This window comes from Prionailurus bengalensis, chromosome D3 (genome assembly GCF_016509475.1).
Source record: "Prionailurus bengalensis isolate Pbe53 chromosome D3, Fcat_Pben_1.1_paternal_pri, whole genome shotgun sequence".
Lineage (NCBI taxonomy): Eukaryota > Metazoa > Chordata > Mammalia > Carnivora > Felidae > Prionailurus > Prionailurus bengalensis.
The window spans coordinates 560,132-583,614 of NC_057356.1; the positions used below are offsets into that span (position 1 = coordinate 560,132).

At 52.0% G+C, this 23,483-nt stretch overlaps 2 protein-coding genes across 4 annotated transcripts in view; one reads left to right on the forward strand and one right to left on the reverse strand.

The window, feature by feature from the left end:
* Positions 1-384: 384 nt before the first annotated feature.
* PXMP2 (peroxisomal membrane protein 2) lies at positions 385-10,358 on the reverse strand. 2 transcript variants are annotated; one of them, XM_043557233.1, is made up of 5 exons: positions 10,058-10,344; positions 8,122-8,235; positions 6,452-6,614; positions 3,327-3,446; positions 385-721 (listed from the first exon to the last, which is right to left on the reverse strand). In XM_043557233.1, the coding sequence occupies exons 1-5, from the start codon at positions 10,177-10,179 to the stop codon at positions 653-655; spliced, it is 588 nt and encodes a 195-aa protein (XP_043413168.1). In that variant the 5' UTR covers positions 10,180-10,344; the 3' UTR covers positions 385-652. The 2 variants fall into 2 exon arrangements, with proteins under 2 accessions (XP_043413168.1, XP_043413167.1); XM_043557232.1 differs by having other exon boundaries at positions 385-3,446; positions 10,058-10,358.
* An 85-nt stretch (positions 10,359-10,443) lies between these two features.
* Positions 10,444-23,483, forward strand: part of POLE (DNA polymerase epsilon, catalytic subunit) — a 45,246-nt gene continuing 32,206 nt past the window's right edge. Inside the window, exons 1-16 of one of the 2 annotated variants that reach the window (XM_043557235.1) lie at positions 10,444-10,572; positions 12,889-13,030; positions 13,439-13,519; positions 14,129-14,173; positions 14,321-14,413; positions 14,730-14,884; positions 17,060-17,201; positions 17,316-17,396; positions 18,137-18,244; positions 18,536-18,646; positions 18,918-19,003; positions 19,220-19,339; positions 20,589-20,721; positions 20,815-20,928; positions 21,058-21,270; positions 21,523-21,630. In XM_043557235.1, coding sequence (XP_043413170.1) covers positions 10,511-10,572; positions 12,889-13,030; positions 13,439-13,519; positions 14,129-14,173; positions 14,321-14,413; positions 14,730-14,884; positions 17,060-17,201; positions 17,316-17,396; positions 18,137-18,244; positions 18,536-18,646; positions 18,918-19,003; positions 19,220-19,339; positions 20,589-20,721; positions 20,815-20,928; positions 21,058-21,270; positions 21,523-21,630 — 1,794 coding nt within the window. In that variant the 5' untranslated portion in view covers positions 10,444-10,510. Of the gene's footprint in view, positions 10,573-12,888; positions 13,031-13,438; positions 13,520-14,128; positions 14,174-14,320; positions 14,414-14,729; positions 14,885-17,059; positions 17,397-18,136; positions 18,245-18,535; positions 18,647-18,917; positions 19,004-19,219; positions 19,340-20,588; positions 20,722-20,814; positions 20,929-21,057; positions 21,271-21,522; positions 21,631-23,483 lie in introns of both variants that reach the window. The other variant, XM_043557234.1, reaches the window with a different exon arrangement.

Sequence of the window (23,483 nt, forward strand, 5' to 3'; positions counted from 1 at the left end):
AAAGAAAAAAAAAAGTGAACCCTGGGAAAATAGAAACAGCATATGCAACAGAAGAGAGATTTTTTAATATAAAATTAAGATCCAAGGGTATTGTAGCTATGAAACAACAATGGGATATTGAGAATGAGAAAAGGTGAGAAGGAAGGTTAACGAATGAGTGATAACAGAGCAGAAAATCCACTGAAAGGTGGCATATGGTTCTCGCAGGGCGAAATCCTGCTCTAGAAGGGCCCTTTTCCAACGGCTCCACGGAGGTCAGCAGTTGTAGAACAGATTTAACCACAACTTTTTTTAAAGTAAAAAAAAAAAAAATCAGCCCTCTAGCCACCCATTTCTTCTTCCAAAGTGACAGCAATTATTCTGAGAAATTAAAACCATCACGGAAAAGGCTACATTATAGTTTATTGTTGTCCTAACTCAATTCAGGGTGACAAGTGCAATCATTGCTACTGCATTCTACGACTCTAAGGCAGCATCACCTGAAGACAGTTTCTACCTTTTTAAAACACGAGATTCTTACATTAACAGATTGTTTCGCCATCTTGAACCACGTGATCTGGAGTCAGCTACAGTCTTGACCAGGTGGTTTGTGCTCTCTCACCCTAGGCAGGTGGGTCCCTACACAGCTGGGTGTGTTCGCTCCAGGCCATCTTCACTTCCCCAGAGAGGCCAGGTAGATGTACCAGAACAGAGACACCAGGTTGGCAACAAGCACCCGGAACTGCCAAAGCGAACACAGGCCACAGTGAGCGAAGTCCTGACTGCGCTTCCCAGGCACCCATCCCCCAGGACTGAGCCCATCCGCCTACTACTGTATTCACCGAGCCTTACTTTGTACTGAGCACCGTGCTGGAGGGGTGAGCGGGACTCTGCCTAGCCATGTTACAGGCCAGGAGGGGAAACTGACGAGAACTGTCCCACATCCGCCTTCGCTGAGCACTAGCTCCTGGCTTAGCTTCCCAGCCCAGGACTGGTCAAGTGGTGGCCTCACCCAGCCCACTGGTGGCCGCCAGCCCCCCTACCCCAAGCCATTACCCTGCTTTGATGCTCTCATGGATGTACTCCCACCTGAAATGCCTTTAGTCAGGGAGTCTCCCTGGCATATAAGCTCCATGAAAGTCGCGGTCTGGTCTGTCTTGTTAATCACTGTACCCCTAGAGTTTAGAACAGTGGGGCATACAGTAGGTGCTCAGTATTTGCTTAATAAGCTTCACTGCCCCTGAGGCACTTGCCTGCGACCACCTCAAATGGAAACCGTGACCACAGCCTCCTGGCGCTCTGTCCCCAGGGTCCCCAGAAGGGTTCCATTTTCCAGGCTCTCCTACTCTCCCATCCACAGACCCCTTCACATCCTCAGCCCTTCTGCCTTTCTGTGTCTATTTCCTTTGCTACATACATTAGAATACAAGGCCCAAAGCCCTCATTGCCTTCCCTTCCTGTTCCTTGGTTATACTCCTTGGCAAAGCTCCATTCTCCCTGCTCCCCTGCCACCCTGGGGCCCTAGGTCCACGCACACGAGGGGCTCCAGTCGGCTCCCTCTGCCGTCCTCTACAGGTTTGCCCCTCCTCTCCCCTCGAAGTACCCATCCTACCTCCTTTTGCCTCAGTGTGGCCCCGCCCTGGCCTCTGCCTTCCCCAGGGAAAGAGGTATGGATGGGAGGTCACCAGTGAACAGGCACCACCCTCTTGTCTTAGTAAAGAAGAGCCTCTGTCCAAAGCATCCCTTTGCCTGTGTCCCAACCCCCTGCACCCTCTTTAGGGTAGAATATGGCCTCTCCAAGCTTCAGAGACCCTCTCCTATCACTTCTCCCCACCTCGTCACACACTTCTTGAGAGAACTTCGCAGACTTAACGATTTCTTTTCTACTTCCCCACCCACTGCTCAATTCACAGCAGTCTGGCTTCAGCCCTCACGGAGCCACTGAAATTGCTCCTGGGAAGGTCACTGATGAGGATTGTTGTTAAAGTCAATGAAACTAACTGATTTTCATTTTCCTTTAACTCCCTGCAGTGACTGTGGTTGTGTCACTGCCACCTTCTGGTTTTCTGCTACTCCTTGGTGTGTGTGTGTGTGTGTGTGTGTATGTGTGTGTGTGAGTGACCACCCGGCCTGCACCTCCCTCCCTCTTCCCATCCTTGCAATGGAGCTCTGCTCCAGGGGGTTCTGCCTCAGGTCTGTCTCTCCTTTCTAAAGCAGGGGGAAACCAAGTAGGTTACTTAAATGGTGTGCAAAAAAAGCTTGAGGCTGCTCTCCTTGGAAAGGCCTGTCAGAGTGGCTAGCCCTTGCCTGGGCTCTGGGAACTCAGAGTTCCTGTGGGTTCCTACCTTTCCCCAACGGATAAGAATGGCCTCTGTGCTTAGACTGCTTGCTAAAACAAAGCAGTTCTGCTGAGCACTGACTCTCCTTCTGGGAGTCTGGAATTCTGGTAAGCACCAGGCAGAGGGTGCCTATGTGACTGGCTCTCCCCCAAACCCCAGGCACTGGGTCTTTACAGGGCTTCCCCGGACAGAAACGTGGCCTGAGTGTTGCTGCGTTTTGTTGGTGGGTGAGAGCTTGCCCTGCGTGTCCCTCACGGGAGGGAGGGAGCGTAGGAAGGCTGCGGTGGATTCCTAAGATACAGTTGCAAATCCTTGCTCTGAGGCTGTAATACACCCACGGCCGGCCGGCCGTCAGCAGACGCTGTGCCAAGCCCCGCCTCCAGATCGCTAGCCCTGGGCGTGGTCTTGGGGCTGGACACAGGTGGGCTGTCCTTGGTGTGTAAAGACGGCGCAGGACGGCGGGCCCCTCAGCCTTGCCCTGGTGAGCTCTTCCTGCAGCTTAGAGCCCCTCCAGGCTCCCACCGTGCTCAGAGTGGAGGCCCAGTTTCAGCAGCCTGCCTCGGGCCGCGACCCCCGGTGCCCAGAAGGGCTGAACCTGGTGCGCGGCGCCCCGACAGCATCCCTGTCCCCAGGGTCCTGCCTGCCGCTTGCCGCTCAGGGCTCAGGCGCACGCTGATGTCAGGGCAGGTAAGGCCGGACTCGCCTCTGCCCCACACCCTGCTGGGCACGGCCACCGCTCGGCTCCCGCACACAAGCCCAGCTGTGACCCACGGGGCCAGGCACTGGCAACGCTGCACCCCTGGAAAACTCGAGCTGTCCTGGACTGGAGGCTTTTCAGAAATGTTTCTGGGACCAAGGGATGAGGTGTGGGCACACGCTTCGCCCGTCCACATCCAAAGCTGCTAATGATTCTGCGCGGAGAGAAAACCACCAATCGTTCCAAGAAGGAACAAGGCTGGTGGAGGATGAGGCCCCCTCGGGCTCCGCATGGTGCCAGCTGGCCCTCACCTGCAGAGGGACGTAGTTGATGTTGATGAACTGCACTGGGGTCCAGACTCTCCAGTTCATGCGCAGCGCCGGCCAGAAGCTTCTTCTTATCTGGACAGAGAGAGCAGCTGCGTCTCTCCCCTGGAAAGGAGGGGAGTGTGGACAGTAAGTGATCACCACTGCCCTCAGAACTGAAGCGGGGGTGCCACGGTCTGGAGGGCCCCAAACCCTAACACGATGGTTTTGAAAACTGTGGATTTTGTTCCATTTGTATAGAGACAGCACATCTGTGTGTCTCATTAGCACCGCAGGGATCAGGAGCCAGTCACCTGGTCAGAAAGCCGACGGTGAGACTCCCCTTGGCTCATCCTGTGCCCACTGCCCGCACAGACCCTCATGGCTCCTCGCAGAGCTGATTAAGTGGTGTGACCCGTACTGCTGGCAGCGGGCACCAGAGCTGCTATTTATGGCCTGGCTGTTCGTGGCAATGAGATAATTTGCAATTGAAGTGGAAGAAACAAGCCAAGTGTATCTCCCACATATAATTAAAAAAATAAGAATACTGGAGGAAAATATAGAATATTTCTATTATGTTTGCATTTGTCAAAATGCACGTAATATCATAAGAGTAAAAGAACAAAGTTTAAGAGAATATTTCCAGTATCTTCCTTTAAAGAAACCCACAAAGAAAAAGAATCACATATTTGAATACATGAATTTTTTAAACTCCTGCATGGAGAAACACACTATAAATGAACTATTTTTGTAACTTCAAATGTTTAACTTTATATGAAGTTAAAAGATAAACACCTAGGAGCACCTGGGTGGCTCAGTCGGTTAAGCGTCTGACTTCAGCTCAGGTCATGATCTCATGGCTCATGAATTCGAGCCCCACGTTGGGCTCTGTGCTGACAGCTCAGAGCCTGGAACCTGCTTCGGATTCAGTGTCTCCCTCTCCCTTTGCTCCTTCCCTGCTCATGTTGTCTGTCTGTCTCTCTCTCAAAAATAAACATTAAAAAAAAAAAAAAAAGACAAACACCTAAAAAATGGGGAAAATATCTGCAATTTGTATCTGGCAAAGGATTGATCTCCTTAATATATACAAACACACAATCAGTGAGAAAAATCCAACACTGATAGAAAATAAGCAAAGTTCATAGAACATAGGAGGTGTATAAAAAGATATTCAACCTTATAAAGATGTATATGTTGTTTTTACATATCAACCTGCAAACTATTTAAAAGAAAAATATAACCATGATTGTCAAGAATGTGGGGAAACAAACCTCACGTGGAGGAGAAAGAAGCTCTGGGGTCACAAAGCCTGGGTCTGACTCGATTCAAGGGCTCGTAAGTTATGAGAACTTAAGCCATGGGCCTCAGCTTTCTCATCTGTAAAACGGGGTTGCCTTGTGGCTCAAATGACACGAAGGGCTCAACGCAGGGCTTGGAACAAGTGCTCATAGATGTCCGCCGTTTGTATTACTCTGTACCACCGCAGGGAGGACACGTTGAGGACAGCCTTTTTGGATAAGGGACGGACATAGGGTGGACTAGCAAACACTGTGTGGTCCAAAATGATGTCTGTGATCAAGAAATGCTGGATGTCGGCACAGTGCAGGGAAGAGAGAAAGCGATATTTTAACAGAGTCGTATGCTGACACTTGCGGTGAGCATAGCGTAATGTATTGAGAAGTTGAGTCACTGTGCTGCACACCTGAAACTAACATAACATTGTGGGTCACCTATATTCAAATTAAAAAAAATTTTTTAATGCAGATGCAGAAGCCTCTATCGTGTGTGTGGTATAACGCGGTCCAACACAAGGCATTTATGTTGGGCGCTTTACACACCTTGGTAACATACGATACGTGGATTTAGGGTTTTTGTCTATTAATGAAAAATATATTCCTTTCGTAGCTAGAAGGAAAAAAAGAGACACTCCTGTACCTTCACTTCTAACGTGGGTATCCTTTGCTTCCTACCTCAGGTTTTCTCAAGGCTTCCCGAACACTTCTTCTTACTATCAAGGACTTACTAGCAATCATGGTTGAGGTTATGCATCTTTCCTGCTTCCCCCGCAAGGATCACTTTTGGCCACAGGGGCATTCTCCTCAGTAACAAGACCTCAAGATGCTGCTTCAAAATAAAACCTGCAGAAGCATTTGCCTGCTGTGATTGGCTGGAACGATTACTTTCAGGGCAGAATGTGATTGGTTGGAACGATTACTTTCAGGGCAGAACAGGACACATCTCAGGCACACAGTGGACAGAGAGATGGTGAGAGGCTGGAGGTATAGTGAACTGGGAAGGGTCTTAGGCTGGGCACGTTAGAACAGACATGCCTAGTGATTTGCGTGAACACACCTCTCCTGCGGTGAGTTGTGAGGTTTTCAGTCTATGCTGGTCTGTTAGCCTCTTCAGAGCACTTATGATGTTCAGGCACTGAATTAGCACAGGCTTCTGCGATACCATTAGGGGCCTGAAACTTCTGTGTCATGAGTCCCATAGACCCCCTTCTCAGAATCCTGTTTATATAACATATATAAGATTACCAGGGAACTATACTGAATACAGCTACCAAAATATTCAGAAAAGAATCTTATTGGGGCGCCTGGGTGGCTCAGTCGGTTAAGCGGCCGACTTTGGCTCGGGTCATGATTTCGCAGTCTGCGAGTTCGAGCCCCGCGTCGGGCTCTGTGCTGACAGCTCAGAGCCTGGAGCCTGTTTCAGATTCTGTGTCTCACTCTCTCTGACCCTCCCCCGTTCGTGCTCTGTCTCTGTCTCAAAAATAAATAAACGTTAAAAAAAATTTTTTTTTTAAAAGAATCTTATGATAGGCCAGTATGTGTGCTTCCTTAACACATTCAGTGACAAGACTTGAAGGCAGGTGCAGGGGGTCCAGAAACATAAAAGATATTTTGGGATGTGTGATATCAAGACCTCCGTGATTTCTTACTGCGGACCGACAGGTACCGCCAATATGACTGGGGTTTGTGTCTGACATTCATAAAAACAAGAGAGAGAAGTTTCAATTTTGGTGTGCTGGAAAGTTCACAGACCCTCTGAATTCCACCCACGGATGCCAGGTCAAGAATCGCTGTGCCCCGCAAAGAGCTATCGCAAGTACTATGGCAGCGACCAACCTCCAGAAAGTTCATGACGAGGAGAAACAACAACAGGAAGGCCGGTGCAAAGAGGAGGCGGTCCAGGAGGAGCCTCTTGACCCCAGCCCAGGGGACCTCAGAAGGGATCCAGTGCTCCATGAAGAGGTAGAAGAAGTGACTCAGTGGCCCTGTGAAGAAGAACCTGAGGCCCCGCAGCGGGGGTGAGCAGGACTGCCATTTCCTGGATGTGTCCTTCTTGGGTCCAGCTTCACCCCCCAACCCCAGGTCCTAAGCCCTGCTCCCTGGGCCCCCCATCCCTGACCACACAGGTATGTGTGGTCCTTCTAGAAAACAGGCTTTCTTTGAATCTGCTTCAAGCATTGTCTTTTGTCCCTGATAGACCAGATCCCCCATCAATCTTCACGCGGCCAGCTCCTTCTCAACACTGTCAGCTTGGAGACCTCCTGATTGTTCTGGACAACGCACCAGCTGCTGTCTCAGCCACTCTCAACTCCAGGTCCTGTTTCACTGCCTTCATAGCATTTATCACTACATGTCCTCATCTCATTTGTTTCGTCACGTGGTGCCCTCTTCGCCCTGCTACAGGTACGCGTCACAAGACGGATTGCGTCTGTCTCATCACTGCTGTGTCCACAGCGCCTAGAACATGGCCTGGCTCAGAGGAGGTGCTCAGTAGTAAGTAAGTGGGGGCACCCCTGGTAGTAGAGCTTCTCAGCAAACCCTGTTGGGTAGTTAGCAAGCGTGAAGCCTGGTGCTGGGCACTGGCTTGTCTGTCCTGCTACCGTGCATTCCCAAGTGTAGAACGCTTGGGACGGAACTGAACCCAGCCACGCCATCTGCTGGTAAAACACATCCACAGTTCCGTAAAATTCAGCAATAAAATGGGGGTAGGGACCTAAGGGTCTTCCCATTTTTGACACTAAAGTCCTTAAACAAGTGGTTCTCAGCTGTGGCTTCCTGTCCTGCCACAGGTTATGTGGCCGGGAGCAGGTCCTCAGTGAGAGGGAACGGAAGTCAACGCCATAAACCGTGAGTGGGTGAGGCCTCTCAGGTGGTCCTGACTCCCTCCTTCCCTCCAGGAGGATGATGGCTTCTCTTTATCTACATTACAGGACAGCTGTGGTGGCTGCAACCAGCGGGCTTCCGAAGACGAAGGGATATTTGTGAGTTTTAGATCAAAAACAAAACACGACTTCAAAATAATCCATCTGTACAAACACTATTGTTGGCCAGAGAACGTGATGTGGATTTAATTGGGTAAAACTCCTGAATCTCTGTGCTCTTTGCAGTTCCAAAAGTGATTCCGAAACTGGACATTTTTCAGGATTCCTAAGTATTTATTTTCTGGTTGTTTAAGCTATGAAAATAACAGAAACAACTGGCCATATTTGAGTAGTTTTCCCCTTTCGCGGTCTTTGTGTCTTGAAGTCTAATTTAGGTTCAGGTGAATTATCTGCCCTCAGATCTCTCGGCCCAATGAGGACAGCCGCCCCCACTCATGCGATTCAAAATGAGAACCATAAAACAAGTTAATGTTATCATCATTCTGACTTTTTCCCCATGATTACTTCAACGCTTTTTAAAAATTGTTTCTCAAAATTAGGTTACTTCAGAGACTTGGTCTTGATACCCTAGCTTTGTCATGGTTAGTCTGCTGCTGGTTAGATCAGCCCCTTTGTGAAACTCACCCATAAATGGCGTATCTGAGAGGCCCACTGACATCTAGCTTTGGGGAGTTTTCTTTTTTCCGCTGCTTCGCCATCATCTGGGCCAGGAAGTTCCCAAGTGCTGACAAAATGCCACTGTGGACAGAGATGTCATCAGAAAACGGGGGCAACCAGCAAGAGGGGGGCCATTCCTGCATGTACTTAGCGTGGCTGTTCTGAGATCATGGTGGGGTGGGTAGAGAGGAGTCCTTTTTAAAGCAGGTTTTTAGTTCTAATTTTTTATTTTTTTAGAGAGAGCACAAGTGGTGGAGAGGGGCAAAGGGAGAGAGAGAGAATCCCAAGCAGGCTCCACGCTCTGCACGGAGCCTGGCGCAGGGCTCAATCCCACGACCCTTGGGATCATGACCCGAGCTGAAATCAAGAATCTGACGCTCGACTGAGCCACCCAGGTGCCCCTAAAGCAGGTTTTTTTTTTTTTAAATTTTTTTTTCAACGTTTTTATTTATTTTTGGGACAGAGAGAGACAGAGCATGAACGGGGGAGGGGCAGAGAGAGAGGGAGACACAGAATCGGAAACAGGCTCCAGGCTCCGAGCCATCAGCCCAGAGCCTGACGCGGGGCTCGAACTCACGGACCGCGAGATCGTGACCTGGCTGAAGTCGGACGCTTAACCGACTGAGCCACCCAGGCGCCCCTAAAGCAGGTTTTTAAGGCAGCCCCAGTGTAAGGTCCCTATGTCAAAAGGTGGGCATAGCAGAACGAAAGCCAGGAAAATCTGATCCGTGGACTGTGTCTGTGCCAGTGCCTGGCTGTGATATCGTACTACACTTTTACAAAATGTTCCCCGTGGGGGGAACTGGGCAAAGCGTGCGAGGGATCTCCCCGTATTCTTTCTTACACCCGCATGTAAACTACAGTGATCACAACAGAAATGTCCATAGAGAGGTGGAGACAGGCCCGGTTGCTCCAAGGCTTGGTCTACAGCTACCTTCTGATAAGCTCTGTGGGCTAAAAATGTCAAAATTCTTTGTGTGGGTGATAAGCACCTTCTTGAGCTGATCCTTGGCTACCTCCTTCTCCTCTGCTTCCTTTCCCGGCTTTTCATTTCTCCAGCAACACAGTCTTCCTTCCGCCCCTCCGTTATTAGCTTGCTCCTCCCTCGGGATCTTTGCACCTGAAGTACCCTCTGCCCAGGGAGGTTTGGCTCCCCTCCGTTCCCTCCCTTCATCCAGGCCTCCTGTTCAAATGTCACCTTCCCCGACCACTTCATCTGTTTCTCCTCTACTCTTTCTCTAGAATAGAAACGCCTTCGAGGGTCCCTACCCTCTTGATTGCTGCTGATGCCTGACACGCAGGAAGCGTGCTGTACCTACTTGTGAAAAGCTGGCTTTAACAAAAGCGGACAAACTTATAAAATTAAGTAATTAAAGTAATGGAGGAGGACGACGTCTCATGAAAAGTTCAGTACCCCAAATCAAAGGGTGCAACTGACCAGCAGACGGGGGAGGGGGGAGTGCGGAGGGGGGTTGTCACCTTTCTGCCGAATGCAAAGCTGACTAAAAAAACAAATCTTAACACGTCGCGCCTGAGCCACTCTAACCTCAGAACGAGCGCAGGTCAGGCTTCGACCGCCCGCGGAGAAGCTGGGCCGGAGGTCACCTCCAGGGCAGGAGGTCACGTCCAGGGCAGGAGGTCTGCCTGGAGCCCTTCGCTTTGTGCCTTCCTTCGGTCTGGCCCCTGGTAACTACTTGTGAGGACCGAATGCACCAAGCCGCCTATGCTGAGCTCTCGGGCTAACTGAAGGCCTTTGGGAGGTCATTTTGACACCCGGACATTTTGCCTTTCGCACTCAAATCCCTGCACAGGATGCATCTACGTGGCTGGGTCCCCGAGGCCGGCCGAGCTCCGGGCCGCCCCCCGCCCGGTCCCGTCCCCTCCGCGGCCGTTGCGCGCCGACCTGGTGGCCGCCTTGGTGAGCACAGGGTAGAGCCGCAGAAGGCGCAGGTACTGGACGAGCGCCCGCTGCGGGAGCGCCCCGAGCCCGGCCTCCGCCCGCAGCTTCGACGCCGCCGACGCCATCGCCTCCCGCGCTCCGCGCCCTCCGGGGCCCCACGACCCCGCACCAGGCGGGGACGGCCTGACATTTCCCGCCCCGCCGCGGCACGCAGCGCGGCCGGGGACAGACCCCGCCTTGCGCGGCGACCGCCTCCGCACACTTTTCCCTGAGTCCCTATCTGGCCGCCACCCCTCGGGCGGCCGTGGCCATTGGAGCTCGGTGGGGCGGGGCGGGGCGGGGCGGGGCGGGGCGAGCCTCCTGAGGGAGCGGCGGGCGCTTCCGGTCTCTCGCGAGAGTTGGGGGGGAGCGCGCCAAATTTCTCCGGGAGAGCCGGGGCGGTGCGAGCGCGGCGCGATGGTTCTCAGGAACAGTGGGCGGCGGCGCGCGGAACCGGGCGCGGACGGCGAGGCCAGCCGGTGAGGGGCGCCGGGCCGTCCGGGCGGGTGGGCGGCGGGCGTTTGGGGCGCGCGGCCGCGGCGGCCCCGCTCAGGACGCCTCGGTGCGGCGTGTCGGTCCCGGGCTCGCACTGGGTTTCCGTGCGCTTCGCTCCGAGGTCTGTGTGGGAACGTCTGTGGTTGGCGACGTGGCGGCGCAGCAGGTGGGGCCGCCTCCCTGGGTTTGTAACGCGGGCCGGTGGGGGACGGCTTCGTGCAGACCGCGGCGTGTGCGCGCCCCTCGCTCCGCTCCCGACTGGTGCAGACGGAGGCCTTGCGGGCGCGGGGGGTGCGGAGGTGGGGGGGGGGGGCAGCGCGGAGGCTGAGCGGGCGCGGGGCGCGGGCCGAGTTCCCGGAGCGCTTCCCCGGCTCTCCGCGTGGACGGAGTGGGTCGTTCGAGTGTTTGCTTTCAGCGAGCGCCGCTAGCGTAGGATCTTCCCTTACAGACGAGAGACATACTCCCTTGTATTTGTGTTGACCTTTGATGAGTATCCCAAGTGCTGTTTATTGAGCACCCACTGTATACATCACGTGCATCATATGACCTAATTGTCACGCTCGATTTTGGCAGAACTAGAATCCAGGCCAGATCGGTCATCAGGACTCTTGGTTTCTTGTGTACTGCGCTGCCGGCTTTGCGGGCTCATTGTTGTGGGGGATAACGTTGATTTCACTTTACAGACTAATAAATTTCAGAACGGTCATTTTAAAAATAAAAATACAAAGAAACAGCTTTTTGAGTTAATTGTAGATTCGCAAGCAGTTGTAAGAAATGACACACAGATCGCATGCACCCATAAGCCATAAGTTTCACCCCCGGGGTAACATCTTAGTTGCTAAAGCACAAGGTTGCAACCAGGAGATTGACGTGCATGCAGTGCATGGACACTCGTGTGTGTGTGTGTGTGTGTGTGTGTGTGTTTACTCGTGTGTGTGCACATCGTATGTGACCACCACCACAATCAAGGCGCAGAACAGTTCTAGCCCACGGATCCCTCCTGCTGCCCTTTTGTGGCCACAGCTGCCTCCGCTCCTCCCTCTTCCTCATCCATGCCAGCCACTACTCTGTTGTCCACTCTGGTTTTACTCCAGGGATGCTATCTCAGTGGAATTGTGAAGTGTGTAATTTTAGAGAGTCGGCTTTTTTCACTCTGAATAGTACCCTTGATGGGTAAGTTTGTTCCTTCTTATTGGCCAATAGTATTGCATGGGAAGGATATAGCCTAGGTTGATGACTCACCTGTTAAGGAGTCCCTGGGTGGTTTCCACTTTGGGTTATCATGAGTGAGCTGCTAGGCACGGTCACGCACAAGTGTGTGTGTGAATGTGAGTTTCATTTCTCCGGGGTAAATGCCCAGGAGCGCAATGCTGGACTTCGTGCATTTTTAGTATCCCATAAGGCAGCAGTGTCCAGTCACGATTGTTTTTTTTTTAAGTTTTTTTTTTTTAATTTTTTTTTTCAACGTTTTTTATTTATTTTTGGGACAGAGACAGAGCATGAACGGGGGAGGGGCAGAGAGAGAGGGAGACACAGAATCGGAAACAGGCTCCAGGCTCCGAGCCATCAGCCCAGAGCCCGACGCGGGGCTCGAACTCCCGGATCGCGAGATCGTGACCTGGCTGAAGTCGGACGCTCAACCGACTGCGCCACCCAGGCGCCCCTAGTTTATTTTTTTAAAGAGAGAGAGTGGGGGAGGGGTAGAGAGGATCTGAGGCAGGCTCTGTGCTGCCAGCAGAGAACCCGATGCGGGGCTCACACTCACAAACCATGAGATCATGACTTGAGACAAAGTTGGACGCTCAACCACTGAGCCCCCTCAGGCGCCCCACGATTGTTTTTATTAGTGCTCTGGTTACAGAGTCCAGCATGTTTTGGGGATCCGGCCTGTCGTGTTTCCCATGACATATGTTGTTTTCGTGAGTTGTTTTGCCACATGTGAGGTGTTTTGGGGGATGCATCTCCTGTGTCACATCCAAAATGGTTACACTGAGGGGCGCCTGGGTGGCGCAGTCGGTTGAGCGTCCGACTTCAGCCAGGTCACGATCTCGCGATCCGGGAGTTCGAGCCCCGCGTCGGGCTCTGGGCTGATGGCTCGGAGCCTGGAGCCTGTTTCCGATTCTGTGTCTCCCTCTCTCTCTGCCCCTCCCCCGTTCATGCTCTGTCTCTCTCTGTCCCAAAAATAAATAAACGTTGAAAAAAAAATTTTAAAAACAAAATGGTTACACTGGGTGGGCGGAGGGTTGTGGGAATAGATGGCGTCATGATTGCTGAAGACGAATTTCCCTCCTTTCATTCAGGGACGATGGCCCCTCTTCCTCTGTCTCGGCACTTAAGCGCCTGGAGCGCAGTCAGTGGACAGATAAGATGGACTTGCGGTTTGGTTTTGAGAGACTCAAGGAGCCTGGTGAGAAGACGGGCTGGCTCATCAACATGCACCCTGTAAGCGCCTGGGCTTTTTCTCGGTCCTCGTCCCGCTCAGGAGGGCAGCTGCACCCCTCGGAGCAGCCTAGGCCTTGGCAGAGTGGGGGATACAGGTGGAGACGGCACTGTTTGTAGCTCTCCTACACCGCTGGGTCGTGTAGGGGCTACTGGGAAGACCAGGGTGAAGGGTGTCCCTGTTAACCTATAAGAATGAAGTTTTCAGGGACGAGGGAGGGATTGAGAGACATCCTCATTTGAAAGGTGTCGCCATGCAGTTCTTGTGAATGGGGCTGCGGGATGTTTATGCGGGGGCGGGGCAGGGAGAAAGGGTTTGTTTTTGTGCTCAGTTTCCCAGAGAGTGAAAAGCAAGAGGGGTCTTGGACTGTGCAGCGGGTAAGGTGCCTGTGCTGGCTGGTTCTCTCGTAGACCGAGATTTTAGATGAAGATAAACGCCTGGTCAGTGCGGTGGATTACTACTTTATTCAAGATGACGGGAGCAGATTTAAGGTAAGCCCCTGAACCCCAAGAAGCTAAAACCCACTCAAGTGATGAGGTGTAGCTGGGTCCAAAGTGGTAGCTGTGAGGAGAGGGGGTTGGGAGGTGTCAGGGACACGGGTCCCTTGGAGCCACATGGGTCACCATTTAGGATGTCATAAGAGGAGCCAGCTTGGACAGACTGAAAGAGCAGTGTTGTCTGTCTCAGACTTTTGCCCCTGCCATATGTGCAGCTCTTAATTTCCTGCTGCAGCACCTTTTTTTTTTTTTTAGTTTTTTTAAAAATATTTATTTATTTTTGAGACAGAGACAGAGCATGAATGGGGGAGGGTCAGAGAGAGAGGGAGACACAGAGTCTGAAGCAGGCTCCAGGCTCTGAGCTGTCAGCACAGAGCCCGACGCGGGGCTCAAACTCACCGACCCTGAGATCATGACCTGAGCTGAAGTCGGAAGCTCAACTGACTGAGCCACCCAGGTGCCCCTGCAGCATCTTTTAAGAGGTGTCAAGGGCAAGGGTGCATTGGATCCAGGCTGCTCACGAGTATAATAGCAAACAGCGTGTCTTCACTCGTCTCCCTTTTTTCTTTCTTGTTGCCTCTCAATGGTCGGTGGCTTTCGCAGGTGGCCTTGCCCTACAAGCCATATTTCTACATTGCAACCAGAAAGGTAAGTGTGGTTAGTAGAGTCAGGTCACACGACCTGAGCCTCATGTTATGGGGAGCTTTGGAACTGAACCTAAAGGGGCCTCTAGAGAAACGGGCCAGGAAGACAGATTTCACTGTAGAAAGTCCTTTCACTCTGATCTCAATTTAGGGTTGTGAGCGAGAAGTTTCATCTTTTCTCTCCAAGAAGTTTCAGGGTAAAATTGCTAAAGTAGAGACTGTCCCCAAAGAGGATCTGGACTTGGTGAGTACCACTTGGCCCTTCCAGGGTAAATGAGGCTGGGTCTGCCCTGCACGCGGGGCGAGATGGGTGAGATGGGAGGAGGCCAAGTTTAGCACCTGTGGGGTGGGTACGGGTGGCGGGGCTTCGGTGACTGTCCGTATGTCCTGGAGAAGTCCAGTGGCATAGTTGGTGCCACGTGTAGAGTTGGACAAGGTGCTTTGGACTTGCTGACTCTTCCACTCGTGGGTTTACCTTTGAGTCATTCTCCCTTTATTTTCTTTCCCCAATAAAGTCTTTTTTCTCTTGAGCTTATGAGCACAATCTCTTCATTTTGTAGCCAAATCACTTGGTGGGTTTGAAGCGAAATTACATTAAGCTGTCCTTCAACACGGTGGAGGACCTTGTCAGAGTGAGGAAGGACATCTCCCCCGCCGTGAGGAAGAGCCGGGAGCAGGGCCACGCCAGTGATGCCTACACAGCTATGCTGTCCAGGTGAGCTTACCTGTCGTAAGCAGCCAGTGAGTCCACACGGACGGGTTCCTGGAGTGTGTCCCGAGGGGCAAGATGGACGGGAGGTAGGAAAACCCAGTGGTGAAGTTACCGTAAGGATTGGCTTGTCCAGTGTGGAAGCACTTTCAAGCAATTAGATAGAATTTCTTTCTTTCTTTTTTTTTTTTTTTTTTAAATATTTGAGAGGGAGAGAGAGCGTGAATGCACAAGCAGGGGAGGCCCAGAGAGAGAGAGAGAGAGACAGACAGACAGACAGACAGACACATAGAATCTGAAGCAGGCTCCAGGCTCTGAGCTGTCAACACAGAGCCCGACGCAGGGCTTAAACTCATGAGCCATGAGATCATGACCTGAGCCAAAGTCAGACGCTTAACCAACTGAGCCGCCCAGGTGCCCCTAGATAGAATTTCTTATGTGCTGCATTTTTGTTAAAGAAATGGTGGTTTCTTGGCTTACATTTGAGCTCTTCCTCTTTTCTTACATAGCGGTGGGTTTGTGGCTCTAAAATTGAGTTACTGTAATAGAGACATTTTGGATTCCTAGTCACACCACTTTGCTTCAGTCTGTTTTCATGGCTTATGCCAAGTGTCAAGCTGCCTACAGAGTTTACTGAATGCCTAGATTTACATAGCACATCTTTTCTAGAAAACTTTGGGTGTTATACAGAAAAAGGTAAATATAGGACGCCCAACACTGTTCATCAAGTGTTTAGATATCAACAATAATAGGAAACAGGATAAGAGATTAAGAAGAGGAAATCTTGGGGTGCCTGGGTAGCTCAGTCAGTTAAGTGTCGGACTCTTGGTTTTGGCTCAGGTCACGAGATTGAGCCCCTCGTTGGGCTCCACACTGAGTATGGAGCCTGCTTGGGATTCTGTCTCTCTCCCCCCGTCCCTAGCTCACGCTCTGTCTCTCTCTCAAAATAAATAAAGAAAAGACGAGGAAATCTTGGCTAATTAAAACTTATGAAGACTTCAAGAGAGGTAATCATATACTCTGAAAAAAGATCAATTTGGGACCCTGAACATTTCTGCACTGCACCCGCCCCCTGCCCCCAGTATAGTTACCTTTTACAGTATTGCAAGGTGTACCCACAGGCCTAAGCCTTTTCTCTAAAACTCGTTGTCTTTTTTTTCCCCTTTAATAGTCCATTTAGTATTCGGAAGCTTACTGGGATGATATTAGAGTTAATATTCTAGTGACAGTGATTTCTTGCTTTCCGATGATAAGGTAATTATGGTATGGAAAGTTGCTACTTACCAGCTGCTCTGCCACGTAGAGAGTTCTATGAGTGTTACCTCACGACACTCCTGCAGGGTGGAGTGTTCCTGTGACCCTTGTTCTTTAAAAAAAAACAAAAAAATTTTTTTTTAATGTTTATTTTTGAGACAGAGAGACAGAGCATGAATGGGGAAGGGTCAAAGAGAGAGGGAGACACAGAACCCAAAGCAGGCTCCAGGCTCTGAGCTGTCAGCACAGAGCCCAACGCAGGGCTCGAACTCATGGACCGTGAGATCATGACCTGAGTTGAAGTCAGACTCTTAACCAACTGAGCCACCTAGGCACCCCATGACTTGTTCTTGATGGGGAAACAAGGTCAGCCAGGGTGGTTCACATCTGTACATGTGCCTCCCAAGTAACAGAGCATTTTCCTTTTTTTGTTTCTAACTGGGATGTAATGTACATCCCATAAAATACGTGTTTGGAGCTCTCACTGAATTTTCTGCCTGTAGCCTGCTGCTTGTGGGAGGCTGTCATCCAACGTCGTCCTTTTTGTTTAAAAGATTTTTTTTTTTTTTTTTAGTTTTTGAGAGAGAGGGAAAGAACATGAGCAGGGTAGGGGCAGAGAGAGGGAGAGAGAGATCCCAAGTAGCAGACTCCACGCTGTCCGTGCAGAGCCTGACACAGGGCTCAGACTAATGAATCGAGAGATCATGACCTGAGCCAAAATCAGGAGTCAGATACTTAACCGACTGAGTACCCCCAGCATCCCCTCCAACCCCCCCCCCCCCCCGCCCCACTAATTCTTTAAGAAGAGCCTGTCCTGGTCATCTTAGCCACCTTCTACCTTTTGTGTTTACTCCACATGGACTCTGGTCCCCCCTGCGCCATCCCCCAGCAGACTGTAGTTGGGAGTATCCTCTCTCTGTTTCACAGTGTTCTGCAAGGGGGCAGTGTGGTTGTTGATGAAGAGGAAGCCTCTAAGAAGGTCACTGACCAGTTGGACAACATCGTGGACATGCGAGAGTATGATGTGCCCTATCACATCCGCCTCTCCATTGACCTGAAGATCCATGCGGTAAGTGGGCCGTCGCTTTCGGGCAGCCCCTGGCGGTCAGGAGGTGACACTGAAGAGAAGTACCCCTCCTGGGACAGACGTAGACTCTTGATAAACAGGCTGCACGTCCCGCAGGCTCACTGGTACAACGTCAGGTACCGAGGAAATGCCTTCCCTGTGGAAATCACCCGCCGAGATGACCTTGTTGAACGACCCGTAAGTACTGCTTGCATTTCCTCCATCCTGGCTTTTCCACTTGTTTGTAGAGAGATCTAACTCGGTGCTGAAGAATGAATACAATTCAGAGATTTGTTTTCTTCTTTTTCCTCAAATACTTTCTTTAAAAAGTTGTAGAGAAATCTTTTTCCTTTTTCTTTTTTGTCGGTTTCTGACGAGGTGTGATTTCACTTAGTGCTTGTATGTCACCATGTGATGTCCTTGTTTGAGCTGGGCTGGATCTGAGCTTCAAAGGAGAGCTCTGACTTCCATTTTGGGTGGTTGGTAGCGACGTGATGGGGTGAAAAGCGGATTCGGATGTGGAAGGCTTTGGTTCAGGAACACATTTGTGATCTTGGGCAAGTCTGTACTCTGTTTTCTCATTTCCAAAGTGGAGATGTTGACTCTAGCACAGTCTCCCATGTGGGTTATCGTAAAGGTCAAAAGGAGGTCATGATTTTAAAGTACTTTGTGACTCAAGTGCTCTGTAATTCTAGGATTTTCCCATCGTGTTTTAGCCTCTCGTAGGTGTTTAAGATTTCATACCCTCTGTGAACCGTGGTGTTCTTGACATAGGTTAGTCAACCCAGAATGCCTCTCTCGCTTCTTTTGGAACCTCTCTCTGGCTGCTTGGCTCTTGTTTTAGCAGCTGGAGGTGGAGGTGGTGGGTGTCGGGAAGACCCTTGGCGTCTCCAGAGCTCAGCTTGGTTTACGTCCAACTTAATGAGATGTCCCTGCAGGACCCTGTGGTTTTGGCATTTGACATCGAGACAACCAAACTGCCCCTCAAGTTTCCAGACGCTGAGACTGACCAGATTATGATGATTTCCTATATGATTGACGGTCAGGTAAGTGGTGCCTTTTGGGGTGTATGCTTCCTGGGAGCAGCATGCACCCTGTGGCTGGTATTTTTTCGGTGAAAATAAGTGAGTTGAGTCCAGGAAAGTGAAGAAACAAGCCGTGCCCCTGCCTTCCAATCTGAGTCTGACACGTTTGGGGTCTAGGGGCTGCAGCTCCTGGTGGGCGAGGGGCCTCCCGTTGCTGCAGACTCTTGTCGCAGGAGCTTCTGGGCCGAGTGTGGGGAGGTGTGTTTGGCTTTTTGTGTCCTAACTCACACCGACTGCTCACACGCTTCCCAGGGCTACCTCATCACCAACAGGGAGATAGTGTCAGAGGACGTTGGAGATTTCGAGTTCACCCCCAAGCCAGAGTATGAGGGACCCTTCTGTGTCTTCAATGAACCCGACGAGGTAAAGAGGTGTCATGTGAGAAACTCCCTGGTGTTTGGGGTGAGACGGGAAGAAGAGCCCCCTGACTCTTGAGGCCTCAGTGCTCATTTAACCAGAATGGCAGCTTGCTGGTCTGGGTTCCTGGCGATATGGTCCTTGTTCACACTGGGGCACGGGGTGGGTATGGAAATGAGATACAGCCTGCTTTTCTGAAATTTTGGGAGGGGTGATTGGAAGTAGCTGGAAGAAGAGAAACACAAATCCACTGACTGCTACGAATCATTGAATTCAGGTTCATCTAATCCAGAGGTGGTTTGAACACGTCCAAGAGGCCAAACCCACCATCATGGTCACCTACAATGGGGACTTTTTTGACTGGTGAGTCTGATGTCTAGTTTGTGAGTAACTGAAGTGTGTCGGGGAGGGGATGTTGTGTGGCACTGTGTGTACACTTAGAAATGGTTAAGATGTAGAGGAGAGGTGGCGGGGGGGGGGTTCCTGGGTTTTCTCGGGAGTCTTGTGGGGCAGTCTTTCTGTATTTGAGGGAGCTGAAGAATACCTGCCGTGTGCTCATCTGTCTGCCCTCATCCCTAGGCCGTTTGTGGAGGCCAGAGCGGCGGTCCATGGGCTGAGCATGTACCAGGAGATAGGGTTCCAGAAGGACAGCCAGGGGGAGTATAAGGCATCCCAGTGCATCCACATGGACTGTCTCAGGTAGGCCCGGCGGCTCCTGGCACTGTCTTAGAGGGCTTTCTGTGTGCGGGTCCAGGCTCCCTTCTTGCACACCCTTGTCCTGTCTGCGTCCCTTTGAGGGAGGATGGTGGCCTCTGTTGCAGCTCCATCACCTTCAAGGACAGCGGCTGTGGCTGGGTCTGGGGACGTGCTGTCTTCCCTTGTGTGTTCATTACTCCTTCCACCAGCAAACACATCGGTGTCAGGCCTTGGGCTGGGGAAGCCAGAACAGAAAGAGGCCGGGTTGAGTGAGGCCCCGGTGCTGTGAGAGCTCCCCACGGAGGTGAGGGTGCTGCAGCCAGGGGTGTCCAGGCTGGAGAGGAAGGAGCTCTCGTGGGCCTCCTGTACTCTGTGGGGAGGAAGATTTGATCTTGGGGGGCCTGGCATTATGGTGGGGGCCGGAGGGGGCAGATGCGAGTGAGGAGAGGGGTGGACTTGGGCATCCACAGACCTGGGCGGGGGGCAGGGGCACCTGGGGCACAGGAATGTTGGTTCTCAGGGTTTGGGGTGGGCTCTGGAGCAGGAGGGTGGGTTCTAGGTAGAAGCAGGCCTGGGAACCCCACTTACAGGGGGCGTGGTGATCAACGAATTCCAGAAGAGAAGAAAAAGGATGGGGGGGGGCTTCAGAGGAGGCGGCAATATTGGGAGACCCCAGGGGCACTTCTAGGGGTGAGGATGGCCAAGGGTCTGGAGGCTGAGGGAGGGGAGACTTGATGCAGTCAAGAGAGAGCTGTGGGCGCCAGGGACACGACCACATCCGTCTCGGAGCTGCCTCACAGGGAGGATTTGCAGACAGGCGTGAGGGTGAGGGGCACAGGGTAGCCCCCGGTTTCCGTGCCGAAGGGACTGTGTAAGCAGAGAGGAGGTTAAGAAGAGGGCCTGAGCCGGGTGGGGGAGAGCAGGGCAGACTGGCAGTCCCATGGGACAAGCTGGGGGGGGCTGAGGGCTCCCTCCTGCTCAGCGTGCTCTCTCTCCACAAGGGACAGAGGGAGGCCATGGGACTCGGGAGACTGGCGTTTCCTTGTGTTTGTGGGCGTATCTGTGAGATTACCTGGATCTGAGATAGAGGCTTCGCGAGGCGCCTGTGCCATGCGGGGTCTCGGTGGCAATCCTTGGCATACCTGTTGGGACGAGGCGTCTTTCTGTGTCGTGTCCAGCAGGGCTGCCTCTCGCAGTGCGTGGGCTGTGTCTCAGAGCCATCTCTGACCTTTGCACGTGTTCTTGTTCCTAGGTGGGTGAAGAGGGACAGTTACCTTCCTGTGGGCAGTCACAACCTCAAGGCGGCTGCCAAAGCCAAGTTGGGCTACGACCCCGTGGAGCTGGACCCTGAAGACATGTGCCGGATGGCCACCGAGCAGCCCCAGGCATGCGCCTCTCCTCACGGCCTTTACCTGTAGCTCCCACACGGTGCCTGCCCGGCTCCTTGTCGCTCTTACCGCCCTGTGTTCTCTCCTCAGACTCTGGCCACATACTCGGTGTCAGACGCGGTGGCCACGTACTACCTGTACATGAAGTACGTCCACCCCTTCATATTCGCCCTCTGCACCATTATCCCCATGGAGCCTGACGAGGTCAGTGCGTCTCCCGGCCCCATGTGCCAGTGTCAGCCCGCCGGCCCTCGGAGCTCGTCCCCGGCGGCTGCCGTGGATGCAGCTGTGTGATTTTGGCGTTTGGTTTGAAGTCTGGGTCTTCCCCCGCAGGTGCTGCGGAAGGGCTCCGGGACGCTGTGTGAGGCCTTGTTGATGGTGCAGGCCTTCCATGCCAACATCGTCTTCCCCAACAAGCAGGAGCAGGAGTTTAACAAGCTGACCGATGATGGCCACGTGCTGGATGCCGAGACCTATGTGGGTGGCCACGTGGAGGCCCTGGAGTCGGGCGTGTTCCGCAGTGACATCCCCTGCCGGTTCAGGATGGTGAGCCCTCCCCGCTCTCCTGAGGGCTGAGACCCAGAAGCCTCCAGGACTGCAGTACAGCCCTCACCCCTTTCTTGCCCTGTGGGTCCCTCACCAGCCCTCCCTTGTCTGGCCTGTCCTTGACTGAGGTGCTGCGGGACAAGCCCTTGGCTTCTCCGGGCCAGTCCCCGCAGTGTCCTGCCCGAGGTAGTTGGGTACGTGTGAGGGCGTTTTCCCTTCTCACTTGCGTCCTCTCTTGGTCATCTGTACTAGAATCCTGCCGCCTTTGACTTCCTGCTGCAGCGGGTGGAGAAGACCATGCGTCATGCCATCGAGGAAGAGGAGAAGGTGCCCATGGAGCAGGTCACCAACTTCCAAGAGGTAACGCTCCGGGGGCCAGGAGAGACCGTCTTCACACGCCCTGCTTGTAGACTGGCTGCTTTCAGTAGCATGCACCTACTGTGTGCTGGTACTTGGGCTCTGAGCCTGGTGATACAGAGTCTGTTCTGGTCTGCTTGGGGGGCACAGGACAGTGTTGTGGTTACAGTGAATGACTGGGCTTTGGGAGATGGTAGAGATTTCACAAGTTGGCCGTGGGGTCTTGAGCTGGCTATAGCTTAGAACATCGTGGTGGGTGGACGCAGGACAAAGGCGAGGGATAGGCCTTATGCCCAATTCATTTGGACTTTATTTTGTAGGCAGTGAGGAGCCACTGGTTTTAATTTTTGTTGTTCAGGAGACTTTAAAAGTGATGATAGTCAATTCCTACAGATGACAGAGTAGAATATAGTGACTGTAAAAACTGTCCAATAATGGTTAGAAAGCACCATTTACAAGTGCTACATGCCTAGAGACCCCAGGTATCTCCCGCCTTGCTTGTCTTATTTGAACGTGGCACTTCTCAGGTGTGTCTGTCAGGCACTGCTCAACACTACAGCATATTGAGTTACTAGTGGTTTGGAGCTTTTACGAGTTTTAGGATTGATTTCAAGAAATATGTCATAACTTGGGCAGATGAGTGGGTCTGTCAGTTAAGCATGTGACTCTTGATTTTAGCTCGGGTCATGATCTTGACGTTGTGAGATGGAGACCCGCATCAGGCTCCACGCTCAGGGCAGAGATTCTCTCCTCGTCCTCCCCGTCTCTCCTCTGTGTCTGTCTCTCTCTAAGGAATGTCTCAGAACAGACTCAATAGGCAGAATTCGAATAAGAATGTGGTTACAGGGGCGCCTGGGTGGCTCAGTCAGTTAAGTATCCAACTCTTAATAGATTCTTGATATCAGTTCAGGTCACGATCTCATGGTCCTGAGATCAAGCCACACGCTGGGCTCTGTGCTGGGCGTGGAGCCTGCTTAAGATTCTCCCTCTCCCTCTGCCCCTCCCCTGCTTGTGCTCTCTGGTCTCTCACACGTGAGAAAGCTGTGTTTGTACACTGTAAAGTGCTGTGCAGTTGTTGTTAGCTTCAGCTACCATACACTTTAAGAACTAAGAACAACCTGGGGGCGCCTGGGTGGCTCAGTCGCTTAAGCATCCGACTTCGGCTCAGGTCATGATCTCACGGCTCTTGAGTTCAGGCCCCACGTTGGGCTCTGTGCTGACAGCTCGGAGCCTGGAGCCTGCTTCGGATTCTGTGTCTCCCTTTCTCTCTGCCCCTCCCCTGCTCACACTCTGTCTCTGTCTCAAAAACAAATAATATTAAAAAAACTTAAAAAAAGGAACTAAGAACAATCTATAAGAGTGGCTAGGCTAAAGAACAAATGTGAGTTAACGCCTTAGAAGGAACACACTTTCAACTTGAAGAAACAGTGAAATGAGTGAGAACAAAGATATGCTGATTGGAGGGACTCTAGACACCCTGGTGAATCCAGCAGTAGGCTCCTAGAGGACGGAGTATGGCTCCTTCGAGGTTTCTAAAGTGTGTTCTAGAGGGCACTGGACTCATCTCTTTGTTCCCGAGGGACCATCTCATCCCGAGGATGCTGATGGGAGGTGCCAGCCGGGGATCTCGGCAGCGCAGGTGTGTTCCGTGGGAACTGTGTCTCCCTCCCCTCTTACCTGGACTGTCTCCGTGGGCCTCCTCATTGGCATTTCAGGACCTGCCTCAGGGTGAAGAAGGATGGAGTGATTATTCAAATGATTGATTTGCTTAAAATTCAACTAGGAACAAATATTAATACTTCTGGTGTTTTCTGTTGTATATGATAAACATTCTTCCTTTTAGTCATTGTTGCTGT